General features: G+C 34.4%; 2 protein-coding genes across 3 annotated transcripts; both read right to left on the minus strand.

The window, feature by feature from the left end:
- Positions 1-1,923: 1,923 nt before the first annotated feature.
- LOC130935770 (protein MIZU-KUSSEI 1) lies at positions 1,924-4,533 on the minus strand. Its single transcript, XM_057865658.1, has one exon. It carries the CDS (start codon positions 3,276-3,278, stop codon positions 2,352-2,354), a length of 927 nt encoding a protein of 308 aa, XP_057721641.1. The 5' UTR covers positions 3,279-4,533; the 3' UTR covers positions 1,924-2,351.
- An 86-nt stretch (positions 4,534-4,619) lies between these two features.
- LOC130935779 (protein Dr1 homolog) lies at positions 4,620-7,720 on the minus strand. Of its 2 annotated transcripts, none has more exons than XM_057865678.1 (6): positions 7,486-7,720; positions 7,320-7,382; positions 6,489-6,578; positions 6,104-6,198; positions 5,805-5,873; positions 4,620-5,137 (listed from the first exon to the last, which is right to left on the minus strand). In XM_057865678.1, exons 2-6 carry the CDS (start codon positions 7,372-7,374, stop codon positions 4,976-4,978), a joined length of 471 nt encoding a protein of 156 aa, XP_057721661.1. In that variant the 5' UTR covers positions 7,375-7,382; positions 7,486-7,720; the 3' UTR covers positions 4,620-4,975. The 2 variants fall into 2 exon arrangements, with proteins under 2 accessions (XP_057721661.1, XP_057721654.1); XM_057865671.1 differs by having other exon boundaries at positions 4,620-5,140.
- Positions 7,721-16,311: the final 8,591 nt, after the last annotated feature.

Below are 16,311 nucleotides of genomic sequence, written 5' to 3' on the forward strand. Positions count from 1 at the left end.
TTGATTCCCGACCAAAAAGAAGACACAAAACAATTATAGACTGCATAGCATCAACCTGAAGTCCCCTTTAATTATAATAACTATTTGGTCTAATTCATCAACTAAGATTTTTCAGTAAATGGAACAATCGAAATTGTTAAAGCCAAGACAAAGATGGCTTACATAACTAGTAAAAGATATCCTCATATTTCACAAAAGAACAAGTTTAGTTCTTCTCAGGTATAAACTCTAAAGGTTTATTGGTATATCCTGATCTTAATAGAATGATTTGCATTAAATTTACTTATATGATTTTGGAGAGAAAGATGACAATGTAAGATCCATTTTATTAATTTATGGACAACACCTTAAACTTGTGAATATGTTCCACCGACAACCTTAAGGGATTATTCTGGTTTCTTCTTCTATCTCCATTGTTTATTTTCATATTTTCAGTGTGGGGATTGGGGTGTGTTGGTGCACTAACTAGGCCAATAATGATGTGAATGAGTAGCCAAACTTTATGTGGAGCAATTAGCTTTTCTATCTTAAGAAGAATGATTACTAGATGATAAATTTTTTTTTTTTTATGAACAACAACTTCGGTATCAGTGAAAGGCATGTAACAAATTGGTTTCTCTAGCTGTCAGCAACATATTCTAATCTACATTTTCTTCTCTCTACTAATCTACAGGGAAAAAAATAGTGGGAAATTGTTAAAGCCTGAAAACTAGGAGAAAGGAAAGGTGAAAAAAGGGAGAGATCACTATTATGATCAAATAATCAAGGTTGAAGGAATTTTCCTTTTTTGTGATTAAATAAGTGTTGTGGCCACATATGTTTCAATGTGGTGGGCTACATAGTGATATAGTCTAATACTTTAAGAGACTCATGCTTGCACAAATTACAATGAGTCATGTAAGCTTGTGAGAAAAATAAGAATGTTTTTCATATACATTTCAATTAGGCCAAACAAAATAAAAAAGCAGTCAACAAGTGGAAAAAGCAAAATAGCTGAGTGCATAAACAAAAGAATAAAGGATAGCAAAATGAAAAAAAAAAAGATGGGGTATGTTGTCAGATTGTGGGTAACTGAATATATATTTTTTCCTTTTTCTATTTTACATTTGCTTTTTATGACTTCTATGATTGATTAAGCATTAAAATTTAAAAGGAAAAAGAAAAAGGGCAAAAAAAAAAAGAAATCTTGGGATCACTTCCCAAACAAATTTGTACATAAAAAGCAATGATTGGAACAATCTTTGCTTTTTGGACCAAATACTGAAAATTGTGTTGGTATGAAAGAACATGCTGATAAAGGATTCAAGCTAAACAAGGAAAGAAGATAATCACAACTCACAAAACAAAACAAAACAAATAATGAAATGGCACTCACAGCCCCAAATAATAATTAATGTATGATATCAAGTTACAATGCTTATACATACATTCTCATATGGCAATCTTCCCCTTAAATAAAGTAAACAAAGGATCACATGCAGTAGAATCTGTAAGAACATGACTGACGTTATAGAATCCAAACTACAGTATGTTCAAGATATAAGCAGCAAAAGAAGTATTTAGACCCACAAAGAAAGTGTGATTGATGCAAATTTTATAACTAGCAGTAATGGTCTGTGTGAAGAGTGATGGAGTAACCAACATAAGACCACATAATAGGGACATTCTGAAGTGGAAGCAGCACTTCCAATTGTAATGAATGAAATGAAATCAACTAGGGAATAAGCACATAACGGGGGTAAAAATGAAAAAAGGAAAGCGTGGGGGAGTACAGTGCAAAGATAGAAGGCTAATCCTCCAATTTTAATTAAACAAACAACATGGCAATCATGAAATTTTGCTAAAAAGGCACTAAATCAAAATCCAGAATTATAAAACAAAAAGAAAAATGCAAAAACAATCATGATTAGCATTAACCTCCAGTCTCATATCACTAATTCAAGGATTAGAGAAAAATAGAAATAATAATAGGAACTATACATATACACCTTTCATGACCCCACCCCCCACCACCATGCTGTAAAGTATTTGCACCATTTTCACCCTCTTCTCTGCTCTGCCATTAGACCCTACCCTCCTATTCTACCCAAAAAAAAAAGAGAGAAAAGAAAAAACAGAAAACCCCTCAACTTCCTCCATCTCCATGACGAATAAGGGTACATGAAAAGACAAAAAAAAAAAAAGAACAACCTTGGACAGGACTAGGTCTCCATTTCCATGATTGAACAGCTAATAAGCAAGTAGTATAGGAATAGGAATAATAAATAAATAACCTACTGTTCACAGAATCCACAAAGAACAAAGGGAAACTAAGTATAATAACTGAAAAAACAGAACTTTGCCATGAACTGCTAGACTCTAAGCAAATAGATACTAAGTTCAGGTGCTCCATTGCTATCAGGGTTCATCATATAGAAAGCTTCAGAGTCTCTTGACCCAACAATTCTCTCAAACCTTGCCCTCATATACATAACTTCACCACCATCAGAACCACCACCACCCTCACCATTGTTGTTGTTCACTGGAAGAACACCAGCACCCATTGAAATTGGTTCCACAGCTTTCAGAATATCCCAGTCTTTAGGCCCACACTCTCTCCTTGTAGCATAGCCACACTTTTTACCGTTACAATAGGTCCTCCACAGAGTCTCCTGAAGAAGCCTCACTTGCTTCTTCTCCTTCTCCTTCTTCTCATTCTCTACACCTTCTTTGTTCTTCTCTTTATCACATTCCAAGGCGATTCTGACCAACCCAGAAGCCATTTCCCGAACCAAACCGCTTATCGGTGTTGCAAGCTCTATGAGAAACGCGGGTTGTGAAGTGGGGTCCTTCTGAAAAGCAAAATGGACATGGCCACGACGGTAACCGAAGAGTGTTCCAACTACACGAGGGCCAAGACCAAAGGGTAGGTTGGAACGGTTCTTGTTGAAAACTGTGAGAACTGAACGGAGTTTGGAGATTGCCACTGCCTGAAGCTTCCTCCTTGCTTGTGAAGTTGTTCCTTGAACAGCTTTGTTGTCAAGAAGTTGTTCTTCTTTTGCTGCTTTTGTCTCCTCTTCTATGATCTTGGACACTGTCTGGGAAGTGGGAAGAGATAGTTCAGCTTCTTCTTGCTGTTCTTCTTCTTCGTTTCCAACTTTGTTAGTCCAGTGGAAGTGGTGCCTCTTGGAAGACATGTCTTGAGATGGGTTTCCTGAAGAGTTTAAGGTTAAGTTTGAGGTTGATGAGGTTGTTGAGTTTGTTGAGGTGGTTGTTCTCTCCATGAGTAGTGTCTTCATTAGAGAAGAGAAGAGTAAAGGGTTAAAAAAGCAGAGAAGAGAAGGGGGAAAGGAGAGACAGAGAAACACACACACAGAGAGTGTGGCTTCTTCTTTATACTGTTAGTTGAGGATTTTATGGTTAATTAAATAAGAAAGTTTGGTTCTTTCTTTGTAATTATAGGCATGTATCTATGTATCTATATGAATCTATATCTAATATCTATAGTGTGTGAGAGAGCAAGAGAAGAATCCTGACAAAAGAAACATAGGCAGTCCCACTAGCTGATATGGGAAATCAGGCACAGAGAGAGAGAGTGCAATTTTCAAATGGAAAAGAAAGGAATCTAAGGAGACAATGTGTTTGTTGTTTCACTTTCTGGTGGGGCATTCAGCCACAGATAGAGAAGGGGGGAATTGTGCTTGACTAAGCTCTTTTGACTTGATGCACCCAAAACGGTAAAAAAGAGAAATTAGAGAAAAATTTAAAAGAGAAAAAAAACAAAGCACAAAGCCATCACTGTTGAAACTAGACATGCATTCAGGAGAGTAGCAAGCAAGCACACTCCTCTGCACCATTTCATGTCTTCTAGTGCAAAGGTGCACCATGATGACGTCATCTTGAGGGATTACTGAATTCTCATGGCTCATTGCTGGCTACAGAGCCTACATTACACGTATCTACGAACTGACACCCTATTTGTACCTTGCCATGGCCCCACTTCTTCTAAATCCTTCTACGCTGTCAACAAAATGGAAAAGCCATGTTTAACCCAAACTCATATTAGTTTATCAGAACTATCGAGTGTTTAATAATATAGGGAGTAGAGTAGTAGGATAGAACAGACACAATAATTCGGATGCGTTAACCGATAAGACATTTTATTAGTGTGTTGAGATTTCGATTCCCAACGCCAAGATCATAAACAGAAAAACAGGAGAATCTAGTATCAGAAATAAGATTATTTTCGATTTCCGACTATGATTAGGCAAAAACAAGAAAGGAGACTTATAGCGTAGTAGGATAGAAACATTAATTGAATGTTTCTAAACGTACAGAAATTAGAGTAATAATACTTCTGGTACACCCGAATACGATAACGGGGTTAACACAGAATTGAAACCTAAACATGATACTTCCTCTTAAAATAACAAACCGCATTTGGAAAAAGTAGTACATAATTTTACATTTTGTCAAAATAAGCCATCATGTTAAATCTCCGAATAATTATTTACCTATAACCAGAGGATAAATACCATTTAAGTTGAACACAAAAGGAGCTAATTTAACAAAAATAGATGTAGACGGATCATACCTGCGAGAAGAAAGGAGAGGTTGAATGATGTCTCATATCTAACAAATTAACAGAAATAAACAGAATACCATTGCTTCTACATATTCATCAATAACTTTTACAATCTAATATAGTCGCTACCGTCAGCTTCAAGCTACGAGCTGTTAGTGTGTAGAAGACACAAAATGCAGATTAAATACTTACACGTAACTCTAAATAGTGGAGGGTTTTCACGAACTCTCACTAATTACATTGACTTACAAATATGGATTCATAAAAGGATAGAATACAAATGGAGAGCACATCCACATAGGCCAGCAAACTAGTGAGTGGCTTTTGTACACAACAGAGCTAATTAGAAGGGCAGGAAAAGATGTCAGAGATGCCTTCGCCCACGCTTCGAGAAAACACGAGGTCCTAGAGTTAGCTATCTAAACTTTGGTCAGCTTCTGGTTGCTTGGAAGCAATAGCCCCGCCATTCATCCTGGCTCGCGCCTCTGCAAACATCCGTTGCTGCTCTGCTAATGCTTCTTCTTCGGTCATCTCAGCTCCATTGCTCCACTTACCACCACCTTTTAAAGAGTCCTGCTGGAGAAACAATAACCAATCAGAAAATCGTTTCCCTTTCCCAAGTAATTTTGCACACAATAAAGTTAACTGCCTCAAAAAACTGCTCAAACTTCTCATTACCCAAAATGATACCGGTGTACCAAAAGCTAGAATACTAGACCATTCATCAGCTTACTATTAATTAATCATTAAATCAGATGGATGCATTATTGTCAGCCACAAATTCATCATTCCATCAAGTTGATAGAGCAAAAAGCCTATATTCCAAAGATAGAACTGGAAAGAGAAGGGACTGTGATGACAAGAACTACTAAAATATCAATAGAAAAATAAACAAAGGACGTGCTCACAAACAGCATGTAGAAAAAAAACCCAGAATAGAATAGTAGGAGATGGTATATCCTACAGGTTCTCCTACAAACACTGCATCTTTCATCTAATTCCGCAATTAGGAAACAGGAAAGTGCAACTTCAAAAAAGATTTCTCAAATACAGAGGTAAAACACTGGAATTGGTTCATCAAAAGGGAACACTACACGTGTTCATATATCCCCCCTTTCATGTGCAAGTTTTCACAGATTAAGAACCTCAAAGGAAGGTGGCAGGTTAACAGAAAGCAATATTGCTAATTGTAAAAGAACACTCGAACTCAGCATGGATGGTGCATAAATGTTAAGATTACCATGGTCTCCAGCTTGTGCTGTTCATATGCTGCATAGACTTCTTCAATGTACTCGCCAAAGCCGAGGACCTAAGTAGAAAAAAGTAAGCATATAAGGCCCAGTTTAAAACATCTAATTTATCCATTCTTGAAAATCTCCAATACATAATTGCTTATAACATCTTCTATGGCTATCTTTAGTTTACAACAATCCAAGATAATTCCATGGGGCCATATTAACACTTAAGTATAAATTGCAGACGAATCGCATGCAAACTTAGCGATATATACAAAGGGTTGATGAATATAAGAATATTCACCTCTAAAGCCTTCAGTACATGCTCAGGTGCAATAGTCCGTTTTTCCTCTCTGCTACAGACTTCATTGGACTCCGACGAAACAAGGTTTATAAATTCTGCATTGATAAACAACTATTATTCAGTTAACTGAGTAAAATAAGAATATGAAACAGGAAACTGCTAAAATAAAGGAAGCATAAATTGCCATTCAATAACATAATTTTTTCATGCCCACCAGATATAGATACAAAAACAAACATGTTATGCAGGGTCTAGATTCCATAACAAATTATGGTGCTAAGAAAGATCCATTATATAGAATTTGGGCCCTGGATAGAGAATCACCTCAAACTAAAAGAATACAAAAAATAGTAACAAGAAAAACACCAAAAGTTGGAAATCCGACCTACACAACACTCGATCAATAGATCTTGTGCGTCTCTTGCAACACGTACATCTGGAGGTAACATCTCTTTAATAATTTTTGTCATTGTTGCTGCAAAAAATAACAGCTTCGGTGAGCAACACAAACAAAAAACAAGAAAAGACCGAATCTCAAGTGCCACAAAAGTTAGCAGGAAAACAGACACCAGACTTTTACTATTAGTCAACAGCATTTTCTCAATTAAACCGGTCGACAAGAACAGTGACAATCAGGTATTATGAATAACAACTCTATCAATTTAACTAGAAAACCGTAATTCTTTTTCATTCCAAAAAATTGAGAAAGTTGTTCTGTTAAAATCATAAATAAATAATAATCAATTAAGGAAAGGAAAGTGAGAGAGAGAAAAGGCATATATGGCATCTATGGCTTGCTATATATGGAATGATGATTTCTAGTCATCAAACAGAAACAAAATTTCTGCAGTGATTAATTAATTATAATGTGATCTACCCCCCTTAGTGCAGCTCAGAATAAAAATTATAATGAGAGATTAGTGCTAGCTGCTAAAAACAATGAAAATTACAAAGTGTTTCTCAATCTTGACTTATTTCTTTCAATTCTCCTCATCCTAACCCTAAATCCCAAAGTAATTTTCAGAAAGGAATGAAAATCATATACGCACACAACAAATTGATTCCAACGAACTCAACGAAAATATAAACATCACATATGTGATATGTATGCAATCAAAATAAAGCCAGTTAAAAAAATTTTTAAAAAATCAAATCAAATTAAGAAAAAGTCACCGCCAAAAACTAAGGGGAAAATATTAAAGAAAACAAAGAAAACCTTTAGGAAGCGAAGCGTCTTCCTTCGATTTGCCGACGATGTCCATAGGCTCCATTGTTCAACCTAAAACCGAAGAAAAGCAAAAATTAAGGCACAAAATACGAATCAAAAGAGAAGAAAATTTTCAGATCTGAAAGATATAAGGAAAAAGAAGATGGGAACTCACCGATTTACCGGGTTGAATCGGAAGCGAATCTGACAAGTGAGGGTAGCGATCGAGCGAGCCGACTCAGCCGAATTCAGATCGGAGATTGAGGAAGGCGAATACGAAGACGGAGACGAAGAGATGGTGGAGGAAGGAGGACATGGCTGAAGAGCGATGATATGAATTTATGATGGTGGTTTCACAGGATAAGAGAACCAGTTCTCGCTCGCATGCGATTAGGGCAACCCACACTACCCCCCAAAGCGCGTTGACCTTACCCTTTCCCACGCGCTCCTCTCCCGCGCGTCTAGCGCTTTTTCCGCAACTGAATATTGAAACGTTCTCTCTACTTCTTCCTTTTCCTTTATTCTCATATTATCTTTTGTCCAAAAATAAATAAATAAATAACAGTAGAACTTTTATTTTGTAAATATTTGATGACAAAATTCACTAAATTCCAAAAGGAGTTGGTGTAATTCTTTTTTCCTAAATAATTTTTATTTATTTTTAAATAAAATGTTATCAAACAATTATTTATTCAATTAAATACCTATGTCTTCAAGACTCTTAAATTCTCAAATACGTAATCCAAATATTTTTACCAATATATATTTAATGTTTGCAAATTATTATAATGATTCTATCTATAGATTTTGTTTTAGACGGGTGGGCTGCTAAAATTTTGTTGTAAATATTATTTTAGGAATGAAAGTGTGTTCTTATTTTTAATTATTGAAAAGTTAATCATTCATGAAAAAAAAATCTTGAACTACAAATTCAATTTTTTGAATAGTCCCCCAAAAAAAACTTTAGAATGAAATGGTTCACTGGCTCGGGATTTTTATTTTAATAAATAAAATAAATGAGATGATTATTAAAATAAATAATTTAAAAATTATTTATCATTTTAAATATTTCAGTCTTATTTTGTTTACAGTGTAAACGAGATATATAAATATCATTTACACTGTAAACGAGATACATAAAATGGCGATTTACTATTCGCATTGTCCGCCACGTAATTACTGTCCGACTCCTCTTTGCCCTCCTCTATCTCATCTACTAGAATGGCGACATGAATGAGTGGTGGTGCGAGAGGTCGGTCGTCCTGTATATAAGTCGAGTGTACGGAACCACCACCACCACTATGTCCTACCTCGGCGGAAAACTCCATTACCTGCTCCACCATTATTCTCCTATGGATGTCGAACATCAATCGCACATGCTCGTCCCCTTGAAGTCGGAATAGCCGAAACCGGAAGATTCCGTTACCCATGGGTGCCAGCAACCTATACGCCACCCTTCCAATCTCCCTCACTTCTATACCACCGAATTTGCTCAATATTAAACTCTTCAAATCCGACAACGTATTCACACGTTGAGTGCGAAACAATATCAGACTCCCACACTCAAATGTCACCCTGTTGTCACCATTTCTCATACAACAATTGGGATAAACAAGCACAATTATGTATGGACTATTACTGGCTATTAATGCCTTGTTTCGTGAGAAAAACCAGAAAGAAAAAGGATGGAAAATATTTGTGGAGAATACCAAGGATTACACATCCTTTTATAGCTGCTGCCACTTTGTCTTCTACTTATCTCGTTTACACTGTAAACGATATTTATATATCTCGTTTACACTATAAACAAGATATACACGTTGCAGCTGAGATAAGACTGGGGTATTTAAAACGGTAAATAATTTTTAAATTATTTATTTTTATAATTATCCCATTTATTTTATTTATTAAAATAAAAATCTCGATATTTTATGTTATTTATCCAAAAATTAAATAAAAATATATAATAAAAAATTAACAAAATATTTGGAGTAAGTAAAGCAAAAAAAAAATATAGTATGTAATAAAAAAATATTTTGATTTTTTCGAGAAAATGTATATATTTTTGTTATCCACGATATCCTTAACCTGATAGGCAAATGATTAATCCGTCGCAGATTTAAACTCTATTTAATGGTTTATTGTTGGCCAATGTAGAGATAGCAAAACTCTCCAAGACGCGCGGATCTCTGCGGAGATTGCCCCGAATGGAGATTCGACTGTGGAGGATTTTTTCTGCGGGGATGGGGATGGGGCGAAATTCTCCGAGGCAGGCGCGGGGACTTGAGCGAAGATTCCCCTTCGGTCCCTGCTAACCCCCAAATTTTATAAATTTACTTAATTGTTCTTAATAGTTTATTTCTTATATAAGTATATATATAGAGAGAGAGAGGGAGGAAGGGAGAGAGAGAGAGAAACCCAAAATTTCTAATCCTCATTTGCATAACCCTTCTTCAACTCATAGATCCCTAGCGTCATTCATACTCCAACTTCTCTGCAGCCATCCCCTTGCCACTCTCCCGTCTAACCACATTGTCACTCCTCACCGTTCCATAACCCTCACCACGTCGTTTTCTATATTAGTGGCGTTCATTTCCACAACTCTGTTGTCGTGTCCATTCTCCTCTCTGCTGTCGCGTCTCCCACCTCATCTATTGCTCTGTGTTCTGCCTCGCCGGGGCATCCCCCACTGCGTCATTTTGAAAGAAGTTACCATCTTATCGTTTAGATTTTTTGTATAAAATCTTACTATTTTTGTATATAATGGATACTTTCAGCTCTATTCCTATGAAAACTAATATTAGTCAAAACTATCAGAGAGATAAAAAATGTGGCCCACGCAAAAAAATTAGACCCTGTGGAGAATGTGGATGAGGGAGCAATATTCTCCCACAACGGAGAACGGAAGCGGAGACGGGGACGGGGAATAAATTTGGGGACGGAGATGGGGAGCAAAGAGGTATCCTCCGCTCTGGCCTTCTCACTGTCCCGTTGATATTCCTAGGCCAATAAATTACTGCATGTATAATACGACATCAAACTTCCAACACTTGTTTAAGCGGACGAGTATTGTACATTATTATTATTATATAATTTAATTATGCATGATTAATGTATAATCTAATTAATATACGACAGTTTCTTTCTAAATGATAATTTTTTTTATATTAATATTTTTTAACATTAATTTTATTTAATTGATTAAAATAATTATATATTATACTACTGTAGTAATATAATAGGATTGTTATGCTTTAAAATAGGAATAAAATTTAGTTAATGCTAAATAAATTTGATTATCTATTTTAAAATAAATAAGTATAATTATCCATGATTGTCTTATAATATTAATAATATATGATAATTTTATTTTAAATGATAGTTTTTTATACTAATATTTTTTAACATTAATTTTACGTAATTAATTAAAATAATTATGCATTCATGCAATAGTAATATAATAGAATTGATATATTTTAAAATAAAAAAGAAGAAAATTTTAATTAATACTAAATTAATTTGATGATCTATCTTAAGAATAAATAATTATAATTATACATAATTTGTGTATAATAAATAATAATATATGATGGTTTAATTTTAAATGATAATTTCCTTTTATATTAATATTTCTTAATATTAACTTCCATAATTGATTAAAATAATTATACATTCATACAACAGTAGTATAATAAGATTGATATACTTTATTATAAAAAGAGAAATTTTCAAATAATGCTAAATTCATTTGAGTAACTATTTTAAAAATAAATAATTATAATTATGCATAATTACTTTAAAGCAAAACGTTAATAAAATATTTTACTACAACTAACATTTTATGTAGATACTTTATTCTAACGCTAATAAGAAATTTTAGTACAACTAATAATATTTTAAAAGATTTAGTTTTTGTGTATTAATAATTTAAATAATAGGAATAATAATAATTATATAGAGTATTATAATTACGCAAAATATTGTCAACTATAATTATGAAGCTCATTTCTGTTCAAATCACATAAAACACATTCATGGAGGGGAGGAAAAGGGAGAAGAACTCAAACCTTTGAATCCAATTCAATTTTCCATAACTTTTTGTTCTGATTGCCGTCTCATTTACGATTACGCATTCGCAGCATCGAGCTCTACAAAGTTCTAGTCATGTTTTCTTCCTCAATTTTTTTATTTTCAGTTTCGAAAATTTGTGAGTAAAGATGTTAAAAATTATTTAATTCCGGTGTTTAGGTTCGAATTAGTTTGAGGAAAACGCTTAATTTTGTTTCATTGGTGCTTGAATAAGGTGATAATCCTAAAATCCTAGTTAATTCGTTGATTTTGTGTGTTGGGTATTAAGTTTTGGATATACATATGTGGTAATGTGTATTAGGTGTGTATATATGTAAATTGGAGCTTGATTGTGAATATTGGAGTCTTGGTAGAGCTTTGGGTGTCATTGCTTTGGATTTGGGGCTGAATTTTGAACATTTTGGTGGTGCCCTTGAGTTATATGAGAAAATTGGTCAAGGTATGGTTTTGGTTTCTCGTATTTAATATATAATGTCTTGTGAAAACTTAGGTTAGATGACCTAGGATAAGTTGGATTGAGAATGTTGAACTTGATTAATAGTTAGTTGACAATGTATATGTGTGATTTGATGAGGCATGATAAATTCATTGTTTTGATGGTATGAATATAGTTGATGTGGTAAGAAGGTTAATGAATGATGACTTTGATGATGGTAAATGAGAATGTTGATGGTGGATATGTTAAGGTTAATGATTTTGATGTTATTATTGAAAACGTTGAAAAAATTTGTATACAAGAATGATGTATGATTGATTTTGGTAGAATGTGGGGTTGTGATGCTGATTTGGTATGGTGTGGTGTTGTTTATGTGTATAGAAAGTTGATATTGAGTTTGATTTTTGGTGAAAATAGAGGTTTATGAACTTTTGTGAAAATCTTATTTTTGGCCGAATTTTGGCGAGCCATAACATAGCTTCCGAATTCCTAAATTGTTTCAAATTTATTTTATATAAAAATTGGGTCCGTGAAGTTTACGCCGTTCGAAGAACGGGTGAAAAATATTTTAAAATGACAAAATTATGCGCGTCCAAAGTTCGGTATGTAAAATTTAAAATTCTACAGACTTAACCATTTTTTTTACTCATCTACAATGCATGCGTACGCAAATCCCTCCATACGCGGATGGGCGATTTCTATTTGGCATGCATGCGTACGCGGACGAGGTAATGTGTACGCGTGATGGGCAAATTTCACTCCCACGCGTACGCGTGACCCCTGCTTCAGTAAACATGAATTTTGTGTTTTAAAACTTAATTTCAAACCTCTAAATCTCTATTTTTACTGTTTTAGCCCCTAGATCTTAGTGGTATGCCTAGTAATAAGATGAAAGTAGGAAAAGGTGGTAGCTTGAGGGTGAAGTAAGATTTGGAATGATGAATTATGTACGAAAATGCAAAGATATGAGGTATATGTGTGATGCCATGACTATAATGAATGAATGTAAAGGAATGATGATGATGAATTTTGAGAATAAATGGACATAATGATGATATTGATGTGTTGGAGACGGGGAAGGCGATAGGACGCTAATCCCTCGATCTTTTTTTCCCGCATTCCTTGTGATTGTGTTTTGTGAGATGTGGGGAAGGCGGTAGGGCGCTAATCCTTCGATTCATTTTCCCGCATTTATTGTGATTGTCTTTTGTGGGATGTAAGAAAAGTGGTAGGACACTAATCCCCTAACGTATTCCCTCACATTCTTTTTCTCTCTTTGTCTGCAAGGTGGTAGGGCACTAATCCCTCGACCAGTATGGCACGGCCTCACTAGGGGAAGGTGGTAGGGCACTAATCTCCCGATTTATTCCCCCTGGTATGCCTCTAGGAGAAGGTGGTAGGGCACTAATCCCCCGATTTTATACCTCTTGGGGATGCGCAGTCGAAAGATGGTATTCGGATTAGCTACCGGGTGTGTCGGGTTCTGGCAGTTAACCGATACGTGAGCTCACGGCCAGTAGAAAAGGCATGCATCATGTGCATTGTATGTTTTGTTTGAGTGTCCATTGTCTTAGCTTGTTTAATTGTTTATTCATGTTAATTGCTAATTGCCTACTTGTTATATATGCTTTCTGTATGTGCTTGACTTGTTTGTTTTGCTTATCTGTACATCGGAGTTAGAGGGTTGGAGAAAAGGTGGAAGATTTGAGGATTATGGTATGGTTTGGGTTAAGTTTAGGAAGCCTTAGAGACCACCCTGTTTCAGCTATTTTGGAAGTGCTTTGAAAAGAAAAATTACATGTCAATCTTAAAAAAGTGCACATTTTGCATTGATTGAGTTGTATTTCTTAGTTTTGTTGTGAGTGCGAGTGAAATTGAGGTTGATGAGGAAAAGGTAAAGGCTAATCATGAATGGTCAACGCTCAAGAATGCTTCTGAGGTAAGAAGTTTTCATGGGTTAGCTGAGTTTTACAGGAGATTTATGAAAAACTTTTCTACCATTACTGTGCCTCTCACAGAGGTTATTAAAAAAGATATTGGGTTTAAATGGAAAAAAGAACAAGAAATTGCATTTCATACCCTAAAAGATTGTTTGTGCTCTGCTCCTATTCTTGTTTTACCTAGCTTTGATCAAACCTTTGAGATCGAATGTGATACTTCTGGGATTGGTATAGGTACTGTTTTGATGCAGGAAAAATGAACAATTGCCTTCTTTAGTAAAGAGTTGAATTTAGCTCGCGCAAATATTCAACTTATGACAAAGAAGTATATGCTTTGGTTTGGGTTTTGGAGGATTGGCAACACTACCTCTTACCTAAGGAGCTTGTGATTCACACGGATCATGAATCTTTGAAGCAATTAAAGGGACAAGGTAAGTTTGATAAAAGACATGCTAAATGGGTGAAATTCATTGAGACATTTTCATATGTGATTGCATTTAAACATGGTAAAGAGAATGTAGTTGCTAATACTTTATCTCTGATGTATGCTTTGATTACTACACTTACTTCTAAGTTGTTAGGATTTGAGTTTTTAAATAAGTTGTATGCAACTGATTATGACTTTTTTTGCTATTTGTGCCTTTTATGAACATGGTGCATTTAATGAATTTTAGAAATATGAAAGTTTTCTGTTTTGTGATAATAGAATTTGTGTGTCTGCTTGTTCTATGAAGGACTTACTTGTTCTGGAATCACATAATGGGAATTTGATGGGTCATTTTGGTATGCATAAAATATTGAATGTGTTATCTAAACATTTTTACTAGCCACACATGTGTAGAGATGTTGAAAAATTTTATGCTAAATATATTACATATAAATAGGCTAAATCTACGTCTTTATAACATGATTTGTAGACTCCCTTACATATTCCTATGCATCCGTGGGTTGATATTTTTATGGATTTTGTTTTTGGTTTGCCTCGAACTAGAAAAGATAGAGATAATATTTTTGTTGTGGTAGACAGGTTTAGTAAAATGGCTCATTTCATTGCATGCCATAAAACTGATGACGCAACAAATATTGCTGATCTGTTTTTTAGAGATATTGTATGCTTGCATGGTGTTTCCCAAACTATTATTTCTGATTGTGACGTAAAATTTTTGAGTCATTTTTTGGAAAGTGCTATGGGATAAATTAGGCATAAAATTATTATACTCTACTACTTGTCATCCTCAGATTGATGGTCAAACTGAAGTAATAAATAGAACATTAGGGACCTTATTACGTGCTGTTGTTGGTAAGAATTTGAAAACTTGAGAAGATTATTTACCTTTTATTGAGTTTGCTTATAATAGAACCATTTATTCTTCTACAGGTTTATCTCCTTTTGAACTTGTGTATGGTTACTGTTTTGGACTTATTACTCTTACCTTTGAGTGATCTTATTAGTTTGGATGCAGAAGGTAAAGCTAAAAAAGTTAAAGCAATGCACTTGAAAGTACGTTAGTTGCTTGAAAAGAAAAACAGGTTGATAGCTCAAACGGTGAATAAAGGTCGAAGACAACTTATCTTTGAACCTGGTGATTGGGGAAAATGGATCCTCTCCATTTTTTTAACACTTGAGAGAATAAAATGTGATCTCTCACCTTTAATTCTATAAGTGGGACCAAAATTAAATAGGAGAGAGAGCAATGAAAGGTGAGATCCTATACTGGACACCATCCAATTTTTTTTTCACTGGAGAGGATCCAGAAATGAGAAGTTTCTTACTCAAAGAAAATTCAAGTTAGACCCTAGGGGTGATGATCTATTTCATGTGCTCGAAAGGATCAATAACAATGCTTACAATATTGACCTTCCAGGTGAGTATAATGTGTCAGCTACTTTTAATATGTCTGACTTATCTCTTTTTGATTTGAATGCAGATTCGAGGGCGAATCTTTTTTAGGAGGGAGGGAATGACACGATTTCTGTGGGACAAACTGAGAACTGTCATATGTTAATTGGTCCAATTACAAGAGCAACAACTAAGAGAATAAAAGAAGGTTTTGCAAACATGGCTAAATCATTTGTTCAAGAAATGCATTAAGAATTAGATAAGACAAAGATTAACGATTATGGAAAGTCAAACGTCATACTATTTACAAGATGCATTGAAGACTCTTGCTAGTCAAGATGAATTAAATAGGCATCACTTTCTTAGTCTTTATTTTATGTTTATTTTATTTTAGTTTGTTTTGTTTGTTTTAGACCCAGTTATGATTTGACCTATTTTTATTTTAGTGAACTTATGAATTAGAGATTTAAACTTAAGAGGTATAAAAACATTTTAAAACCTGGTAGCCACATATTTTTTTTTCCTTAATTTTGATCAATGAAATTATTTTTGAGTTTTTTTTATAAACTTAGGTGCGAACAAGAAAGGTAGAATGATTTCCTTTAATATTGCATCAAAAAATCAAATGGAGGTAGAAAAGTCCATTTCTTTAATTTTTCATCTTATTTTGGGTTACGTTCAGTATCACATACCAAA

Source organism: Arachis stenosperma, chromosome 1 (genome assembly GCF_014773155.1).
Source record: "Arachis stenosperma cultivar V10309 chromosome 1, arast.V10309.gnm1.PFL2, whole genome shotgun sequence".
NCBI classification, from domain to species: domain Eukaryota; kingdom Viridiplantae; phylum Streptophyta; class Magnoliopsida; order Fabales; family Fabaceae; genus Arachis; species Arachis stenosperma.

Coding starts and splice junctions, on each gene's coding strand:
- LOC130935770 (XM_057865658.1), bottom strand. CDS start 3,278: ATGAAGACACTACTCATGGAGAGAACAACCACCTCAACAAACTCAACA.
- LOC130935779 (XM_057865671.1), bottom strand. CDS start 7,374: ATGGAGCCTATGGACATCGTCGGCAAATCGAAGGAAGACGCTTCGCTT. Junction 6,199..6,488: donor ATTGATCGAGTGTTGTGTAG/GTCGGATTTCCA, acceptor TTATCAATGCAG/AATTTATAAACCTTGTTTCG. Junction 5,874..6,103: donor ATGTACTGAAGGCTTTAGAG/GTGAATATTCTT, acceptor TTTTCTACTTAG/GTCCTCGGCTTTGGCGAGTA.